The following is a 21,853-nucleotide window of genomic DNA, read 5'->3' on the forward strand; positions in this document are numbered from 1 at the left end:
AATTTATTATAAGACTAATGTTTTGATCGAATATTATAGATAACTGAAATAATCAATATGAAGAAAAGGAAATTATTTTTCAATTTTAACACTTATTGGTTTTTCTTACCAAGTTTTTATATTATATTCTATTTCACCAACTTTGAAGTTTATGTGGTTGAATTTTAAAAGTTTTTCATTGAATTATTTTGTTCACTCGCCGAAGTGAACTTCATTTCCCGTATAAAACTTTTCTTTAATTTTAGATTCTGGATTATGAAAGTGTTTCTTAGGTTTTGATGGCCTATTTATTTAATATTCGAAGTCTGGCATATTTAAAATAAGTGTTACCTCAATACTCATCTGATTTAGAGCATGCTTGTATGAAAATTTCCCCGTTTTCCATTAATTAAATTTGAAATCACTCATGAATGAAGTCATTTTAACAATTCCCCAAGTAAACTGTGTTACTTAATTCCAAAGTTAGATTTAAATGTTAAAGATAAACTTCCTCATTTTTTGGCCGTTTACAATCGAAAACGGTAGGAGGAAAAACACGCTCGATATTTCCAGGATATTCAGGTAAAAATTCATTCTGCCTCTTGCTTTATTCAAGAAATTTAATCCATGAAATAGTGCCTACGTATGGGACTTAAAATCATTGGTAACCTAGAATGTAATCTCCATCGCTCTTCTTTCAAGACGATTTTCATTAAAAGTGATGACGCAATTTTTCCTACAGTAATATTTTGTCAGGCTGCTCATATTCCTCGCAGCTTACTTTAAATACAGAGATTTATTGAAAGCGATATGGGACGGGATAGAGCAGCTTGGACGAAAAAACATTGCTAAAATATCATCAAATTTTAGTCCTTTTTAGGCGAATCGTGTAAAATATTAAGGAGGTATATATTTTAAAACACTTAAAAAAGGCAAAAAATATAACTTAATTCTGGTGTTCCTTGCTAAAATTCCATCATTTTACTTAATCTAATCATTAAGTAATCATTCCATCAGTACTTGGCATTCAAATGGAATTGTAAAAAAATACAGAAAAGATGTGAGTGAAAACTCATCACGTTACTTTTAACGTATTCAGTATGGTTTATTTGATACGGCAAAAACGCTCCCTCAATTAGATAACGGTGATAATTGTTAATTTTTTGTGATTTCATTTTTTTATTCTCGACCGTCAGGTTACTTGAATCGCTTATTTAAAAAAGATAAAATAGTACACCTGAGTTCAGAACACAGATTTCCTATTGCTAAAAACCAATTTAATTATTTATGAAAGGTTTGCTCGGCTACTTTAGAAATGAAAACGGTCGTCTTTTTTAAGTTAATTTTTCGCTTCGAACTGGTCAAAGAGATTTATCAACGCAAGAGCATGTCCAGAAGTCATTTTATTACTACAATCAGAGACAGATTAATCAATGATTTCTCGGATGGATGTCAGTGTTTTCCGTCGTAAATTCGATGCTGATCTTTCTTTTCTCTTTTCTCCGCCCCTCTCCCCTTTCTCCCTCTCTCCTTCCCCGACCCCTCAGGATGCCAACAAGCCGGCCTCTTCCCCCTCGATGGGCACCGGCGGCGCGGCAGTAGTAGGCCCCGCCTCAACGTCACCGTGGGCAGCGGCCAACCGGGGGGAGGGCGGCGAGGGTCGGAGACTGGCGCCCGCACTCCAGGTGGCCTCCATGTCCTCCTCCTTTTCATCCTCCACGTCGTCCAACTCGTCAGCCTCCAGCGGCGCCTCCAACACCTCCACTAGTAATCCACCCACGATAGGTAAGAACACTGGTCGAAGGGAGTTGATTATTCGTGTGATTTCTAGCTATCGCGTTACTCAAAACTCGTGTGTGGGTTGATATTGGCCCGGGACTCTGATTGATAAATCTTGGTGGGGCCTGATCTATTGGCTGATAATACAAAGGATGTGCTTTTTAAAAAGGTCATTAAAGGAATATTGAGACTCTACTTCCTCCAAGATGGCAATTCGTTCTACTAGGTGTATGTAGAGCCCCTGACAACGCTCAGTACTAGTAGGGGCACTGCTCTCCCCCTTGTGAAGTGATTATTCAGGTTTGTGAGAGTGAGCGAAGGGTTTGTTTCAGCATTTTTTTAAGGAACATTTTTTCAGCAAATTCTTCCCTTAACAAGTCCCTATATTTTCGGAAAATATGGTAAGACATACAAATTTAGTCAAAGATGTTGGTGATAATTTCCTGGAATCCAGTTATGAATGCACACATCACACCGCAAGTCAACAAATAGAGGGGTGGCCGGGAGTGCTTTGCTACCGGCCATTGAGCTATTACGTATGATTTGAATAAGGAGGAGTTTTAGGTGACATTTTATATTGATGTGGTTTTATGTGTTGTCGTAATCATCAGCTGTGCGAGGTATTAAGGACTCTATTTAACTGTGCCTTGTCCGGTGGATTAATTGGTTCGTTCTATGGAGGTTCCCAGGCATTTCAATAGTTTCAACATCCGGAGATTACGAAACGTACAGCCTTTTTCGAAATTTTGATCTTTCATAAATCAGTTCATGCCTTTCGGGTTCCCAAATGATCAGTAATCAGCATTCAGGATTTAAAACAGACTCTGCCAAACAATGTCGAAAAAACGCGAAATAACTCCTCTTTACAGTTTCACACTCCCCGGTTGTAGGATTATAAAGGCAAGCACGAATATTACGCAGTGGAGGACTGTACTTTTATCTCTCCTTCAAAATCTAGAAAATCCTCTCCGAGTGACATGAGATGTAAATGCCGTCAGAGTGAATCATTCGACGGCGTCGAGAAAGGGAAGTGAACAAAAAGTATTTTTAACGTCAATGCTGCGTTTCTCCCGATATGCTTTTTTTTATCCTTTTGATGCAAAATACCGTTCATTTGTGGAAGAATAATATGAAATTATACATATGTGTTGAATTTTTACATCGAATTCTTGCTGATTCATTTCTTGTTTTGCACTTGGGGAATGTAGTTGAACGCTGACCTAAATATACCCGGGCAAATCTTAGATAATTAACATAAAGCCTTGTTTTTCATTAAAACTTTACCTAATTTATTAAACAAAATACCAATGACTGTGAAAAGCCCAGTAACAAGTGCGATAGCTCGGTTAATAAGGGGAGCCGGTTTACTAAATGGTAACTTTGAAATAAAGAAATTAAATTGTATACTATTTACTGGTAGTAAGATACTTCTCAGTTGAAATTCGACTGATATGGGAGTATGGTCACTAGTAATGCTGAAAAAAAGAATTCTTACATATTTTTCCTCATGATAAGAGTCGTTGAATGACTGCACTAGTGCGAATTTTTTTTGCATCTTTTGTGTGGAGGAAAATCAAGAGCTAAGAGAAAGCAAAGACATTCAGAATTCGTTGAAGTAAGGAGATCATAAATATTGATTGTCATAAATAATTCACCAGCGCATAGTTCCTACTTTTTCTCCCAGACACCCTTATATCGATTCTTATCAAATGATAGCGCCTATCCTTTAGCCTTGGCCTTCTTTCTATCCATTTTTTCTTTACGGGCAACTCATATAGGTATTAATATATCGGGATCCAAGGTTAACACGGACCATCAAGAGTGTCTGGAGACAAAAAATCATTTAAAAACTCTCTTTTATCGAATAAACGTAAATAATAATCTGGAAAATCTCTTAGCGCAAAGTAAATTTAAAAATATCATATTATCACGTTAATATTGACGGGAAAATGGATATTAGGCTTTTTCTTTACGAAAAATCTAGATTAGTTGGTATTCCATTCAATTGAAGTACTTTTAAATCCTTATTAAGAAATTTAGTGGAAGTTTACACATCAAACCTTAATATTTGACGTCCGGCAGCGTTTCGTTATGCTTCTGTGTAACCTCGTGTGCTCGGCGTATCCATAAGAGCAATTGACATGTCGTTCATCTAAATTTTGCGAATTTCCATTTCATTACTTCGAACTTCGACATATTCAGGTAGGTAGAGAAAATTGATTTTTGGCGTTCTCGGATATTTTCTCCGTTGAGGCCCAAAATCAGTTGATTGACTTGAAAAATTCATTTTCGCAGGTGTCACGTCAATCCTCACAGCCGTCGGAGTTGTACTATACGCTGCAGGTTCCCAAAAATGGAAAAAAACCCTCCATCAACCTACTATGCTTAGATATTGCGCTGGAAGAGATTAGTCATCAATTAATCATTTGTGTATTAATATGAAGTAATATGGCAAATGAGGAAAAAGTGCGCACCAATTTTATTTACTGAACTAGAAAATAGGTGTTGAGGGCATTGGTACCTATAGAAAGTGGCCAATAAAATTAGAAATAAGTAAAAAGTAAATATTTTGAGAGAAAGTTGAAGTCGGTAGCATTTAGTGGAGATATTTTAAACTGTCCGTTATGTTGAAGATTATTCAAGGGACGTTTTTATTTGCGGTCTGTTGATTAAATTGTGAGATTCTATTATAAATATGCCACGTCAAATAGAGAGACAGTCAGGAAATGGTTCTCAGAACACGAAATTTGGCGTAAAATCTTCAATTTTGGATAAAAATATTGGAAATAGTAAAGGAAAATAAAATTATAAACAAGGCTCACAGAAATTGTCAGTTAGGATAAGTCTCCAGCAGTAAATTAGTTATTTGAAGAAGGTTCTAACTTTCAAACAAAAATAAGGCAAATCGATAGCAAAAGCATTAATTGTAACGCGAGGGTTTTTTTTTGAAGCTGAGTACTATTATCAAAAGACCAATAAAATGAGCCTGGAGTTTTGAAAAAATTGTTGTAAATTTTTATCAATGTCTTTCTTACGTCAATTCATCTTAAGGGGGCTAAAATTTGTCTTATTTTTACTGATGTATTATAAATAAAAATAGATCATTGTCTGGAATTCAAATTCAGATTATGGTTCTAAACTTTATTGATGAGTTTTTTCGTCGAAAAAATGTTCAATTTTTTATTTAAAAATATTTTTTAAGTTCCAAATTTAATTTTCTAGAATTTTTCCTTAGCTTATTGTTCAGTGTAATTAAAAGTAAAAAATACATACATTTAAAAAATAAAGTATTTTATACGGTATCTTCTTGTCTTTCCTCTAGGAGAGCAAGGTTAATTATAAAAGGTTTAAAGCCTTAAATGGCTAAAACTGGGGCAGAATATTTTAAAATATGGCCTTGCATGCATAATAATTTTTAATACTGAGTAGAACATCACAATACAATCAAAAATATACTAGGAAAAGTTTTTTAATTAATTTTATTAAGATTATATGAACGTAATTGTTATTGGATTCACCCTCACATATTTTATCTGTCTTTGAATTAACGTTTAATAATAAATTCTATTGAATTAATAAGTTGAAATCTGCTTATAATGCATTAATTAACGAAATTTCATCAAAAAATTTATGATTTATTAAGGCAATGCACGCATAATATTGACGCTTTCAACTTCCAATGCAGGTTACTTCCGACCAGTTTACAATGGACCACGCCATCTGGGAGTCATAGAGGACGTAGTGACTGAAAGAGGTGAGTACTTTTCGGTGTACTTTTCAAATATCTCTGATTGATCGTCAGCTATTCATGATAGCAGAAAGGAAAATCCATTTAATTTCACCTATGTAACTTTGCTCAGATATGTACTCATCCTAATAAAGGAAATACAATACTTTCCGTAACTAACTTTAGTCATAGAAAAGTATTAAAACTCTCGATTCTCTATTACCAGAAAACTTATAGAAAGTGATAATTAGCCAAATTATTATAAAAAACAGATTTTAACGTTGAAATCAGGTCAAAAATCCGGTCAATATTTTTCCACATAGCTCAAGGATCATATAAAATGGAGAGTAAAAAAATTAAAATGGCTGAAATTGGAGTAATTAGGAATTCACCACCAATTATGATAATGTATAGCTCTCAAAAACTATTTTTCCTCCAATTAGTTCCCCAGTTGGAGATATTGTTAAGACCAGAGAAGTTTTTGGCGAGAGTTTTTATTCATGAATAAACTTTCAGACAATGATGACGAAGACATGCGGTGTCATGAGTGCAGTAAAGATGATTCACTGCTTTCACGAATGTCTGTTGTTCTTCTGTTCCCCAGGGTTTTCTATATTGCCGGATAAGATGATACCCGTGAACGCGATCGCTACGTCCCCCGGGCAGGCGGTGCCTCCTATCCTGGGGTCGACGGGCAACATCCAAGCTTCACGGCGGATACGGTCTCCTTCCCCGTCCTCGGGTCGCAGGAGTAGGAGGGGCCTCGCTCCCGTCCAGCGCCAGTCGTCCACAGGTAGAATCGATCATCGCATTCAAATTCATCGCTTCCATTTCGGGAGCGTCTCCCTTACCCTGTGCTCGTGGTCGTTCGAGCAAACGTCACGTTGCCTGGGAAGGGTCCTTCAAACTTTAAACTTCCATGATTTTGCTAATCCAAGAGCAATTTCAAATGAAATGAGAATAATAATAATTTTTGGCAATATAGTATAGTAGGCAAAGTAGCATAGGAAACATTTTTGTAAATGTTTCCCGTAACGAGCATCAATATATCTGTGGTAATACACGATATGTATCGTATGCATATGAGCATACATATGAATACATATGCGTGTGTATATGTAGTGTATATAATTTGCCATATATCTCATAATAATAATTCTGTGGGTCGCGATGGTCGAGGGGTACAGCGTTGGGCTGCCGACCGGAGGGCCCGGGCTCGACTCCTGAGCAAGCCTCTCTGGGCACTGCAGCTCCACCGAGGCTATGTGTTTTTTTGGGTACCAATTCTTCCTGGGAAACCATAACCGGCAAAAGGAACTGGTCCCCTTACCATAATGTGTGAAATTCACTAATCAGTACTGGGTGAACTCTAATATCGACCAAATCGACCTTCGGGTTGATTACTGTGCTTATAGTTTATTCGCCTTTCTGCAGGTGACGACCGTGTCGTCGAAACGTCAATTAGATGGAGATTAGAGGAGTGTTTTTATGCATCCACCACACACACATACATACATATATATGGTGTGCATACACTATCCATATATAATAAAAATCTTGTCTTCTACCTGAGAATTCCTTTATATAGAGAGAACGATAAGGAAGGATGTTTCTTGTTGTCCCAAAAGTAATATTTTAATTTGCCAGTACCATTTCAATACAAATTTTTAAAATAATATAGAAACAAAATTTGATCTTCTTTATCTCCACCAACTTTAACATGCGATTTACGATCCTTTAAAAGGTCTCAAAAATGTGCTCACTTTATTTTTAGAAGTCTCCTCTTCAAACACGCGTTTCCACTACACTTAACATGAATTTCGCTGGTGCCGAATCTTTCGATAGCACCTCAATACCTTTTTGTATGCCGCATCGAGAGTTCTTTAAGCACAGTATCCGTCGAATGAGATGTTAAACTGTTAGAACCATTGTCGAATTTTTTTTAAGAGTATGTCGACGCCGAGGTGTGGTTACTCTCTCAGTCTTTTTAAAAATTTAGGGAAAATGAAAGAGGTACTCCGTCGAACAGGGATATCCATTCCATTCTCATATAATATACATATATTTAGAAAACTAATACACTTGGGAATGATTACATATCTCCCTAAAAAATTCTCGAAACACATTTTCACTACACCTAATCCTTCTGCAACACAACATTGCGGTGATTTGCGAGTAGATACGATACCTAGTAAATACGAATTTTTCTGCCCTTTACTTATGGTGAGAATTGATTCAGTTATTGCAAACGCTACAGTATTATCTCTCATTACATTCTAAACCCAAGCATTGTGGCATTCAATATTTGGACCATCAATCGTCACATACCCAAACAAAATGTGTGCTTGATTGGTTCATCCCTTTGCTCAAGTAACCACTGCCAACTCTACGATCGTATCATTATTACATTTAGTCGGAGTGGATACCTGTCAGATAAACCATGAATTGTTAATTCTCTTCCAACCTAGGCTATGGCAGCTTTATTCACTGGCATACTTTCAATTATGGGTGCAGAGTGATCGCTTCCATCGGTGGCGGAAAAATAGGATCCATTTCAACGTTCCTTTAAATTCTCAACTCGAAAGCCTCGACTACAGTGGCATTATTACGAGGGTCATCCGGAAAGTAGTACCCGTTCGTGCCGCATGAAGTGCTGACGACGCGAGTAGCCGCTGGACGAGGTCAGATAGCTTCAGTGGCTTGTCTGCCTTCTCTGAGCCAAGTTGCGTGACGCTAGCAATGCCTGTGTTGTTTCTGTGATTGTTTACAATGTTTAAAAAAATTGAGAACGCCGCCAGTTGTGAAGTGAGGGCAGTGATTAAATTCCTCAATGCAAGAAACGTTCGCCCATGTGATATTCATTGCCAATTAAAGGAGGTGTATGGAGACAATGTAATGGACGAGTCGTCTGTTCGGCGGTGGTGTCGCAACTTCAACATGGGGAGGGGGAACACACACGACGATGAGCGTTCGGGGAGACCGTCTGTCATTACAGACCAACTGGTGAGCTCAGTTGACGAATTCGTGAGGAACAATCGGCGCGTCACAATTGATGACATCTGTGAGCATTTTCCCAATGTTTCTCGAACAATTGTTCATGAAATTGTTAAACACCATCTGCATTATGCAAAAATTTGTGCAAGATGGGTCCCTCGCGTATCTCAATGAGCTGGCGGCGAAGGACTATGCAGCAGGAATACACAAACTTGTCACACGTTATGACAAATGCCTTAATTTGCTTGGAGATTATGTTGAGAAGTAGTTTAAAGTATCCTCTTTCAAATAAAATTTTATATGTTTGTTAATATTTACTTTTGTCTTTTTATTTCACGAACGGGTACTACTTTCCGGATGACCCTCGTATTATTAAAACTCACATGAGCAGATAGACAATGTCAGATGGCACACGAATCCCAAGTATTACATTCAAACTCAAAAAAAGTCTTGCTCAAACTCAAACTACAAAAAAAGTCTTGGAAAAATAACATGACATCTCAAATTTAATCAATATCGTAAAAGAGCTCGGGGTCTGACGATCTCCCATTTCATTTTAGTACAATTTCGAATGAAACATTTCAAAATTTCACTCTCGGCAGAATCAAAGGCAAATCTTCGAAATTATTACCCTTATTGCTTCTAATTCGCTGTAAGTAAAATATTGTAGATTGGACCTGAAACTTCTTGCATTATGTGAGGAAGAATGGTAGAATAAGAATTTATTGGCGGCGCAAGTACTTTAAATATTTAGAGTTGATCGCTCTCGCATCGTACTTGCAACAAGTTGGCGCTCGATCTAGTCATGTATCCTCTTCGGTATTCGACATTTCCTTCTTCTTTTACATAGTTCAGCTCAGCTTACGTATCATGAAAATGTTTGATATTAAATTGATTAGATACAATATTGTGGAATAGTTGGCAATGAGTGGTATTTGAGTTGTTTTAATTTATAAATTTTAAGCATAATTTGAGTGTTTATCAATGTGTTCCATGATCTTCACGAGTAAAGAATGATGGGCTAAGTGAGGAAAGTTTTCGGAATCATTGTTGCATTTAAATATTACAGTTCTTATACTTTGAAGTATTTTTTAACTCGATTACTTGATTACTTTTGAAGATATTGTAACCAGCAGGTTAAGGCGTAATCATGTGGAAAAGGTGGGTTTCATAGGATTAAAATCATTATTTTCCGCAAATTATAGGCACTTCAATCAGTGTTTGATCTGATTTTGATGCCGGGTATTTTTATGCAAGACCGGGTATTTTTTTTTGTTTTCCTACCACATGTGATTCCTTTTTCTCTTCTCCTGGGCAAGTCAATGCAGTCAGTTAAATTTGCAAGTTAACTGTTTGTACGTTCCGCAGTCGATGTCTGCAAAAAAAATACACCATTCTTTAAAAGCAACACTTAATTCTAATGCTCTTGCATTCGCAATACCCCACACCAAAATACCCCATTCGAAATATCCTCTCCTTCTCCTAACCATAATGCAAGTCCTTCGACCGCATTCATCGTTTCCCAGTGTGTCTCAAAATTATTCCAGTTGACTCCGCATTAAAGTAAAATAGTTGCATAGTGTGAAATTAAACAAAAATTACGAAGGCTCTTAAATGGGTATGTTAGGATAGGGAAACAATTTTTGTAATTCATTAGTCTTCCTTAATTAGATAGGCTTTCAACCATCCCCAATTACATCATACCTCAATGAGTAGCTGCTTACAATATCATTTGGTGTCGTAATAATATTCTTTTAGCCCTTCATTCTGAATTAACTTATATTCATCTTCCATTATATCCTCTCTCAATAAATTCAAAACTCTTCTCCCGCTACTTGCCTTCTTAAAAGTAACCCTTACACAGTGGCCTAATTTCCATCAATGTTGATTCTTCTTTAAATCCTCCCAACCCTTTTAGTTACTCTATTTGCATATATGATTTAACAGTTTACCCAACCGCAGTTACATGCAAGAGAAGGTCTCTGGTATGTGGCCAATCTGCAGTGCATTCCGCTCAAGTAATCTAGAGGGCCGGATTCGAAAGTTTTCATAACATGAAATCTACAGGACATTTTGTGGGTTAGGCGGAATAAAATTATTACGACCCTTTATCATGCGTAGGATCATTCGCTGGTATCAGGATTCAATCAATCACCTTGGGAATCTTTTTTAACTTATGTTATATCCTAAGATATGCATAGCCATAGCATGCTTAAGCAGGATAATTGTTTTTCACCGTTTGGATCTGTTTATTTTTTTACCTCTGCACAATATATTTCGTAGTTTTAGGCGTTCTGGATTACTGAAATTATTAGAACATAAGGAGTGGTACCACATGAAACGTTTTAGCATTCCCTATTACTATTACAAATGATTGTAACTTCAAATACCCTTCTCCACACTTGCTAAATCTTCTTAGACTTACCATACCCCTAAATATTTATCGCCTGGTTACACATACTCACTTCTCGGGAGTGCGAGGGTCGTTTAAAAGGTTCCTAAATCACCACCAAATATCAGTGCTGGCGCAACGAGTTTCCCGCGTAGTAATAGGCAATTCCTTATGGGTATACACGTAACACGTCAGTGCTCAGGGAAGAGGTCTGTGTTGCGGATGGCTCTCTGTTGTTATTCCCGTGTAGTGATTTGTGAAGATGGGAAAAATTGAGATTCTAGCAGTGGTTAAATACTTCGAAAAGAAAGATAGAAAAGCCAATGAAATTCATTCCGACTTTCAGAACACTCTAGGAGACTCTTCTCCTTCAGATTTAACTGCTATAAAGTAGAAAAACGAGTTTCAGCTTGGTCGACACAGCTTAGATGATGATCCACGTAGTGGTCGGCCAAAATATGCCACCACTCCAGATATTATGGCAACAATGCATAAAATGGTCATGGAGGATCGCCGACTGAAATTGTGAAAAATCGCTGAAGCTGCATGGATGTCATATGGTCTGGCATATCACATTTCAATGGTGGAATTGGATATGTGAAAATTATCTACTAGATGGGTGCCGCGACTCTTGACGCAGGATCACAAACTCATCAGAATGGAAATTTCCGAATAATATTTGACCCATTTTAAGAGCAACTAACAAGATGTTCTGCACAATTTTGTGACCACAGAGTTAACTTGGATCTGGGGTATAGTATACCCCAGAGACAAAACAGCATTCAAAGCAGTGGAAACGTTGATTCACCACCACCATAGAAAACAAAGGCAATACGGTCGGCTGGAAAGGTAACGGCTTCAGTTTTCTGGGATGCGAAAGGGATTCTGCTGATAGATTATCTTCCCACAAGTCAAATAATTACTGGAATATATTACACTAACTTCCTCGGCTAACTAAAGCAAAAGATACACAAAAAAAGGCCCGGTTTGATAAGGACGAAAATCATCTTTCACAAAGAGAATGCACGGCTACACCCAAGTGTCGTTGCCATGGCAAACATCCGTGAACTAAGTTACAAATTTTTGCCAAACCCGCTTTGTTCGTCTGATGTGGCTCTATCAGATTTCCATCTCTTCCCCAATTTAAAATTTTCCTCGGTGGACGTAGATGCTCTTCAAACAAAGAACTAACAGCCGAAGTGGACAGGCTTGAAGTAATCTAATTTTCGAGATGGGATCAACACATTAGAACATCACTGGACCGAATGCATTGGTGTACAGGGAAGCTACATTGAAAAATAAAAAAAAAATACTGAGAAAAGTCGTTTATTTCTATTTTATTCCAAGAACTTTTCAAATTACTCTCTTGTGTCGTCACAGCCTACATCCAAACGATCTACTTGGCTAGTATTTTATTGTTTTGCTTATACAAATTTCTGTGGATACGCATTTCAATGACTATTAACAAAAACCACGTCTATGTTACATACGAGGGTCATCCGGAAAGTAGTACCCGTTCGTGAAATAAAGACACAAAAGTAAATATTAACAAACATAAAAAATTTTACTTGAAAGAGGATACTTTAAACTACTTCTCAACATAATCTCCAAGCAAATTAAGGCATTTGTCATAACGTGTGACAAGTTTCTGTATTCCTGCTGCATAGTCCTTCGCCGCCAGCTCATTGAGATACGCGAGGGACCCATCTTGCACAAATTTTTGCATAATGCAGATGGTGTTTAACAATTTCATGAACAATTGTTCGAGAAACATTGGGAAAATGCTCACAGATGTCATCAATTGTGACGCGCCGATCGTTCCTCACGAATTCGTCAACTGAGCTCACCAGTTGGTCTGTAATGACAGACGGTCTCCCCGAACGCTCATCGTCGTGTGTGTTCCCCCTCCCCATGTTGAAGTTGCGACACCACCGCCGAACAGACGACTCGTCCATTACATTGTCTCCATACACCTCCTTTAATTGGCGATGAATATCACATGGGCGAACGTTTCTTGCATTGAGGAATTTAATCACTGCCCTCACTTCACAACTGGCGGCGTTCTCAATTTTTTTAAACATTGTAAACAATCACAGAAACAACACAGGCAATGCTAGCGTCACGCAACTTGGCTCAGAGAAGGCAGACAAGCCACTGAAGCTATCTGACCTCGTCCAGCGGCTACTCGCGTCGTCAGCACTTCATGCGGCACGAACGGGTACTACTTTCCGGATGACCCTCGTAGTATAATAATGATAGTATTTATTCATTAAGTAAGTCGTTCATCCCTTCTCAAACTTATTCTCATTGCGTTACAGAGAATGCATTAATATAATGTAAATAAGTATATTAATCAGTACCCATGACATAAAAACTACTCATGTGCAACGTGTTATTTGTTATTTTTTACTTCCAAAATCTAGCTAACATTAATTAGAGTAGAAAGTACGAATATCTTTAATTTTTTGTAGTTTCCTCAAAAAAGCTTGAGAAGTAAGTATAAATTAAAAATATCAAAAACTCTACATAACTTCTATTTATAATCCTCGAAGTTTCCAAACTAATGTATACGAAATCAAACCGAAAAGTTGTCACAATTGGACAAGTATATTATATATTCTAAAAAACGCTAGAACATGCTGAATTTATCACTTTTTTCAATATACAAGTTTTAAATCAAGCCTAAAGGGTTATTTATTATATTAATTCATTTTGAGATCAAATTACGCATTAGATTTGATGCTTTAAAGTATTGGGACTGATGATTCATTCGACCGGGTGTTTTATACCCATGGAATTCACTAAATTGAAAATAAACGTGCGATCTTTTCAAATAACCTTAAAGCTAAACCTTTGCTATGAGATTGGTATGGAGCTTGAAATTCTCTAGTCGTAAAGAATATTTTCGCTTGAATTAAATGGGTTACGCGGATAGAACCTAAAAAGTAATTTCATCTATCAAAAGATGAATGATCATATCTGTTTAATGGGCCAGTATTGGTGCCTAATTTCAAATGGCTACAACTAGTAAGCACTAGAATCGAAGGAAAGGAAGAGATCCTTGGAAAGAAATAACTATTGCGTGTCCCTAATCACTTTGGGGTGCGTCAACGTGCGATCAGATCTGGTTCGATACAATATGATTGTAGCTGAAGCGAAAAACGAATAATTTTTCCTCAAATAAGCATGTAGCATTCGGAGTTAAAGTTACTCTAGGAGTTAAAAACATATGATTCTATAATCACTTCAATTTCTTTACGCATATGCCTAACTGCCTAAAAATACCCGAATGTTCTGATGCCAAATACTTAGATGATGTACCTTGGAATAGTCAAATAATCCCTAATCCTTGGATTTATCCGCTTTCGATTCAATATACTTTTGCGGAGGCTGTCTTCTGAAACAAAGCACTTTTCACTTCTCGAAGCATAATAAGCATTTAAAATATCTATGTACAGTTCAAAATTATTCCAATGTTGGTCAAAATCTTTCAATAAAATATTCCTGGGTACTAGCGCCAAAATAAGAACTTTCAATGAGTCAAAAGATATAAATGAAATTAATTGGACTTTTATAACGTTAACCCTTGGCCTAAGATTGTGACCAGCTACCCACAAAAGAAGCGGTTTCGATTACAAAAAGGGTTAGATAGTGATTTATTAGAGGTTTCAGATTGAATGTGACGTTCGCAGAACTTAAATTTCACGTCGTTTCATAGTATTGATTAAGTCCCGCGAAAACCATTTCAGGGGTTTCCTGGAATATCTCGATTGCCTACACTTATCTCGACTTGCAAGAACAGACGACCCAGGGATTTTCCGAGAAGGAGAAACTGCCTACTTACCTTGCAATATTGGGTGCAGGCAACCATGTTACTGTCTGTGTGGGAGAACTTAACGGGTCGATGCGTTGATAAAATTATGTACTTCATATTCCGAGCTTTAGTATTTTATCTTATCGATTGCGTTTTTCTTCGAAAATTGTTTCAGATTCCAGGCCATCTTCCCCCACATCAAACGATTCCAGCATTCCTCCGCATCGTTCGTCTTCAGCCGCGCCTCTGCCGATACACACCCAAACAGCTACTCTCGCTCCCGGCAGATGGAGCGCAAGTGGCGGTCGCTGGTCCGAGCAGTACGTGGGCGACACTAGCACCACGAATCACGACTGCACGAGTGGGACCCTTAGCGGCCAGGTAAGGAACTAACGCGAATCTTCAGGGAGCTTCAAGCGGTATTTTAGATCGAGTCGATTTTACCGCCTGACGTCCATGGGTACTTCATTATCGGGATTGCGGAGTGATTTGGGCAATGCTTAATTAAAGTCCTGATGATTAAAGAATAATAAAAAAATAAAATTAATAAAAAATTCTTGGTGACCCACAAAAAATATGGAAGACGTAAAAGATGTTATTAATAATTTATATTAATGATGATAAATGATTAATAACCATGATGAATGATTGATATTATTAATAATTGGTAATCTACCGGTTAAGGTAGGCTTTGAATGGACTCATGGAACCAAACGGCACAGCGACAATTCCCTAGTCTCTCTTAGCAGCATAGCATGATATCCAACATTACAATAAGACCCTCTTTAATTCATAGTGGCTTCCTTCCTCCCCTCATTCCGTCCAAAATCCCCATCCTATATGTACCCCTTCCTCGTTTACCTAACGTTCTCCCCTCTATCACAGTCTAAAACATCCCATCGCAAATAAAAATGCGGAACATCCAACTTTCCTGCCTCCTTTGGATTTATCACAACCATCCCCTCTCCTTCCCCTTCATACCCAGCACTCCCTAATTTTTTGCATTTCAGTCCACTTCACTTTTTCCATCCTTCAACCACATTTCGAAATTCTCCAATCTATGCATATACGAATCGTAATATTGAACTATAATAAGGTCACTAATAAAGAGGAATATTGAATACAATCAGGATAATTTTGTCTGCTTGATATATAGTACGAGGGTCATCCGGAAAGTAGTACCCGTTCGTGCCGCATGAAGTGCTGACGACGCGAGTAGCCGCTGGACGAGGTCAGATAGCTTCAGTGGCTTGTCTGCCTTCTCTGAGCCAAGTTGCGTGACGCTAGCATTGCCTGTGTTGTTTCTGTGATTGTTTACAATGTTTAAAAAAATTGAGAACGCCGCCAGTTGTGAAGTGAAGGCAGTGATTAAATTCCTCAATGCAAGAAACGTTCGCCCATGTGATATTCATCGCCAATTAAAGGAGGTGTATGGAGACAATGTAATGGACGAGTCGTCTGTTCGGCGGTGGTGTCGCAACTTCAACATGGGGAGGGGGAACACACACGACGATGAGCGTTCGGGGAGACCGTCTGTCATTACAGACCAACTGGTGAGCTCAGTTGACGAATTCGTGAGGAACGATCGGCGCGTCACAATTGATGACATCTGTGAGCATTTTCCCAATGTTTCTCGAACAATTGTTCATGAAATTGTTAAACACCATCTGCATTATGCAAAAATTTGTGCAAGATGGGTCCCTCGCGTATCTCAATGAGCTGGCGGCGAAGGACTATGCAGCAGGAATACACAAACTTGTCACACGTTATGACAAATGCCTTAATTTGCTTGGAGATTATGTTGAGAAGTAGTTTAAAGTATCCTCTTTCAAATAAAATTTTTTATGTTTGTTAATATTTACTTTTGTGTCTTTATTTCACGAACGGGTACTACTTTCCGGATGACCCTCGTATTTCTAAATGGCGTTTGACAGGGTGAATTAGTTAGAATTATTGAATGTGTTGCAGAAAATAGAAGTAGCATGGAGGGATAGGAGACTTTTCCAGAGTCTGTACATGTTTCAAACCGCTCTGGTGTGAGTGGTTGCTAGAGAGTCCGGATGTGCAGGGTTAGTTAGGGCAAGGTTGTCCATTGTCACCCGTGATTTTCAACGCATCTGTGGAGGGAACGGTGAAAGAGGCATGGGTAGAACAGGCGATAGGGATGCAAGTTGGTGGACAATTCATTAAAAAATCTTAGAGAATACTTTTTTAAAAATAATATAATATATTACATCTTACTACAAGTCGATCAATTTTTAATTGTTTCGATAATATGTTTATAAACAGAAAATAAAGTGAAATAAATTGAATTTAAATTGATTACATATTCTAGTTTTAGAAATACTGTAAAAATTATTATCATTACGTTACCTTTTATGCATGATTTACGTATATTTTCATATTTTTACACATTTTATTTGTTCAGATTTGATGGCATTCTGATATACATTTTAAGAATTAGGCATTCACCATTATCCATCGAATTAAATTCAATTTTTCTAATGACTAGGGAGGGGTAGGGCTTTCTATAGACACGGCCTCTCACAACGATCGTGGCAAGTTTATCATTTTCAAAAAAGCGTAATTCTAATTTGGGAGTTGATTCAAGATGCATTGATCATATGTCCTTGTAATGGAAATACTGTAAATAATTATTATCATTCCGTTAGTTTATATATAATACATATTTTATCTTCCATACACTGTTCTGATAGGATTAAAGAGTTTTTCTTAATAGCTGCAAATGTTTTCAATGTCATAGATATGAAGAAAAAGCATCCTCTGGAACATTCTTTATGCTTAATATGAATTCAAAACTGCCATCTGAAAGGGTACGCTTGATGCATTTCTCATTCTTAAGGCATAACTTGGTCGCCTCAATAGCTAATACGAGGCACAGCTTCAATCTCTTTTCAACACTTAATCATGTTATTGTATATACATTTTCACTGTTGTTGGAAATAAGTCTCGATTTTTGAAATGTTTCGGCTAACTTGTTGTATAATGGATTAGAGGAAAAAATAGCAAGCAAAAATTATCAAAACAAGTGCCCTAGAAAAGTCAGCCATGAGAAAAATCTTATGCCAAGTATATGCGCCTTTCGACTTTCTTAATACTATGGGTAGAGAAGCTGACCAAACAGAACCACCAAGCAGGTTTATGTTTTAAACCTCTTAAAATGAAAACTGCCTTATTTTTATAAATGTGAACAATGCACGTTGTATATAAATTTTTCCATAGCTTCCAATTTACTTATAGGAAATCAAAACATTTATTTTCCCATTATTAATCTGGGCAACGTACGCCAAACGGCCATAAAGTATTCAGACTTGAAAAATACGCATACATGGTGAATATTCTACTGACATTGGTAAGTTTTATCGACTTAAAATATAAATGTTTCTTTGGTTATTATCATGTAAACCTTATAAGAAACTTACGTGCGTTATAAGCGGTTGCTAGAGAGGACGCTCCCGTCCCAAAAAGAAGTTGACTCCAGCTTTTTTTGGTTTCGAGTATTCCTACGTTCTACTTCATATATTACAAAATGAAAAAAAATATTTTATTTTTGACTACATCGGTTTAGAGTGCTGCTACTTTTAGTCTTCAAAACTGAAAGAACATGGTTTAAAAATAGTTATATATATATGTATATGTATATATATATATATATATATATATATATATATATATATATATATATATATATATATATATATATATATATATATATATATATATATATATATATATGGTTATTAGCTACCGAGTTAATGTGATGGGAAAATTTTGCTATTTCTGCATATTTTAGTAATAAAAACTTCTAGTAGGCAAACATAGTGTACCCAATTACTAAAAACCTTTGTTGGAAATATCATATTTTCAAATATAATTTAGCAAAATTTAGGCAAATACTAAAGACCTCGTTTGAAATTCATTGGATTTCGGATAAATTAGAAAGGGCTTATTCGTGGAAATTCTTGATGAGTAAATAAATTAGGTTTGTACTTTTCCATGATGACCCTATCACTTTAATAGGGGCAACACGAATCGACGCCAAAATGTATTGCAGATTGTAATGAAAGTACGGTGGAAAAGTACAACCTGTTTTGTTATTTATTCTCAAAAAAGAACATTTATAAAATAGGATAAAACAGTATTACAATTTAAGTTACAAAGTTGAGGTCTCAGTTGACGTACGCTGGATGAAGTTCTTTACCGGTATTCAACATTTTACGAACTCTTTATTTCAATGCAACAATTTCAGAGTGTAAAAATCTTTCGGATTCAAACCCACTCCGTTAAAAGTTACTGTAGTGGCATCTCCCGCAGTTTCTTTGGAATTTGAACTCTTTATTCTTAAAAATTTCGTAATATAGGTGGAAAGTAAATATTTAATGGCATTTCGTTAAAATCTGCCTGTTTTTTCGGTAACTATTACGATTATTTAATATTAAAATGCGTGGGTGTATAATTATTTCCATTTTTACAAAGGTCACTTGACCTTTTGAATTGTTTAAGGAAAATAATTTCCAGGACATATTTAATTATTCAAAGGTGGTTGAAATACACGAAGGTTTAAAAGGGCGTTTGAAAAACTCGTAGAATCGGCAATAATAAAACATTGAAAATATAATAAATGATTAAAGTTGAACACCAGCACGATGAAAAATCAGTATCGAAGCCATGCGACGGTATCTCTCGAGACATTAGGTTTTATGATTAAATTTTACCCAACAAATGCGGGATGTTTATTTTTGAAGTAGTTTGCCGAATGGTTGTCGAAATTATGACCATTTTAAATATGGGACCTTATAAAACGGAGTAAATGAAACCTAATGGTGATGCAGGTATCAAACCACGTTGTATTAATTGTTTTGTGGCACAGTAGATAATCGGGTGAGTTATTTATTTTACGAAGCATGGACTCAGGCTTTTCATTTTGAAATTTTTCTGAAGTACTAAATCAATTTTTCCGCATACGAAGCGTGTAATGTGTTGAAATACGTGAAAATTAAACTATCCATTCAGATTTCATTAAGAGAACTCGCTTAAATTTTTGAACGGCTGCCTGGATCGCGGAGTTGACAGGACTAATCGAAGCAGCACCCGCTTGTTTTTCCTGTAATTATTTCAAACGAGTCGTAAGATGTTTTTATTAATCCAAAACATATGACATACAGGACCTGTATTGCCATGTATCACATACCTGTATTGCCATGTTGAATGCGGTATAATTATTCCCTCATGATAAAAATCATGTTTGCAATTATCCATGGATAGTAGATCATGGAGTCTTGAATCGGTCCATTGTATCATTTTTAAGTCCAGTAAGTTTGTGAATAATACAATAAAATCTAAAATGATAGTCATGTTAAAATAACAGTTAAAGTTTGTTTTTATAAATTTGTGTAGCCAACAAACTCTTCGGTGCGATTTTCATTCAGTTTTGAGAGAGAGTTCGAAAGCTTGGCTTCTTTATCGAATGTTTCAATGGGATATTTTTCGGTACGCATAGCTAAACTCGACATCGGAGAACAGTTTGGTAATTCATAGATGAGCGAATATCATCTAGTACAAATGCTTATATGAGATTATTTCTTAAAGCTTTTCAGCTCTCTCAACAACACTTTCCAGGCACGAATGGCTAAACCGAGGTGTGAATTAATTAAATGAGAATATTACTTAAATTTCCATTATTCCCATTAAATTGACGAGGTTATTAAAGAAGATATTTTCAATTATAATTGCCCAAATACTTAGAGAAGAGTTTTATTACATTCTATTGCTATGTTGGTAGCGATTTCCTTCAGCCCAAATCCTTGCCTCTTTGCCCACTGGTAGCGGTTCCATGGAAACTACTCATCAACATATAGCTCATTGTGTAGCGATAGACGTAAATCTAAGGCTATTATTTTTACTGTGCCTGTTAGCTCTGGGGTTCTAGGCTGTATACTTTGAACTCCTATGCTGCGTACCCTTTATACTTACAAATCCATGAGCTTGGACCAGTTACAGAGGACCCTTGGAACTCACCCTCTATATTGCAGGCGTAGCGATAACCCAAGACGTGAGAGCTTTAAAGTTAGTGCTTTTTGCGGGTTTTTCGTTGGCATTTCGAGTGGATTATGCTCGAAAGTAATGAATTATTTTTACAATCTTCCTTTTATTTCCACCTGCTAAAACATTTATCCGTAAACAAATTTACAAAAAAATCATTCAACATATTGCGAGTACTCAAATACCAAGAACAGTATCGGCGAATAAGCTGGAATGAGGAACTCAAAACCATATTGGGATCTCACGATTTTAAGTTTAATATTTCAGCTGCTTTATGCTTAAGTATATTATCATATATATTAGTTTTTTCGAGCTACATTAGTAAAGGGTAAACAAAACTATGACAGAGATAAATAATCCATATTTCTTCTTGAAATTATAAAATCGTACCCAATTTTAACCAATTTAGTTTTTCATTATATTTTGTCCTTACCTGTGCGTACAATATCCAGCCTCCGCTGATTCATTTACCATTAAATTTGACGCGGGGAAATTATAGTGCACTGAAGTAATAGTAAGAGTTTCTGCTAATTGAAAAAAATGACAGTTGAATTTCAGGTGATATACTTAATAAAAATTAACTTTTATTTTAGGTTAGTTGATTTTGTAGAAATGTTCGTTTCTCTAACACCACTCAATTAATGAATTCTATGCACGAAATTTAACTTTTTTCTCTTTGGTTTGGTGTTCGACCTTGCGATTGACTAGGAGGGCATTTTATATTGAAAATAAATTATTAATTCAGTCGTGAAATAAATGATTTCGAAGAAAATATTATTTAAACGAAATAGGAGGATGTGCCACAACCTTTTTCCTCCGAAATTCAAAGTACCTGCACCTCTGGTAGGCGTTCGATAACTTCCCAGCACCATGCGTAAGAGCTGCATTTCCACTTTAATCGCGACGAGCTTTTCCGAACCATGGAAATCGATAACCCATATGAATGGAGCGAAAACACCTTATGGAAAGGGCGCGAAAAAAAAAACATAAGACCCACGCGGAGGGTCGTTTTGGGAATACCCTGAAGGCCCTAGTGTCCGGAATGCCCTCCTCTCAAACCCAAGCTTTCCCCCCCACCCTTAATTTTAGACGACCCCCTTCTCTT

The 21,853-nt window shown here is 36.6% G+C and overlaps 1 protein-coding gene across 1 annotated transcript in view; it reads left to right on the forward strand.

Annotated features, from left to right (window-relative positions):
* LOC139700283 (uncharacterized) overlaps positions 1-21,853 on the forward strand; it is a 137,116-nt gene that overhangs the window by 9,351 nt on the left and 105,912 nt on the right. Inside the window, exons 2-5 of the mRNA XM_071598918.1 lie at positions 1,527-1,764; positions 5,444-5,512; positions 6,090-6,278; positions 14,861-15,066. Coding sequence (XP_071455019.1) covers positions 1,557-1,764; positions 5,444-5,512; positions 6,090-6,278; positions 14,861-15,066 — 672 coding nt within the window. The 5' untranslated portion in view covers positions 1,527-1,556. The remainder of the gene's footprint in view (positions 1-1,526; positions 1,765-5,443; positions 5,513-6,089; positions 6,279-14,860; positions 15,067-21,853) is intronic.

The sequence above is a fragment of the Hetaerina americana genome, unplaced genomic scaffold, assembly GCF_022747635.1.
Source record: "Hetaerina americana unplaced genomic scaffold, ioHetAmer1.1.p SCAF_10, whole genome shotgun sequence".
NCBI lineage: Eukaryota > Metazoa > Arthropoda > Insecta > Odonata > Calopterygidae > Hetaerina > Hetaerina americana.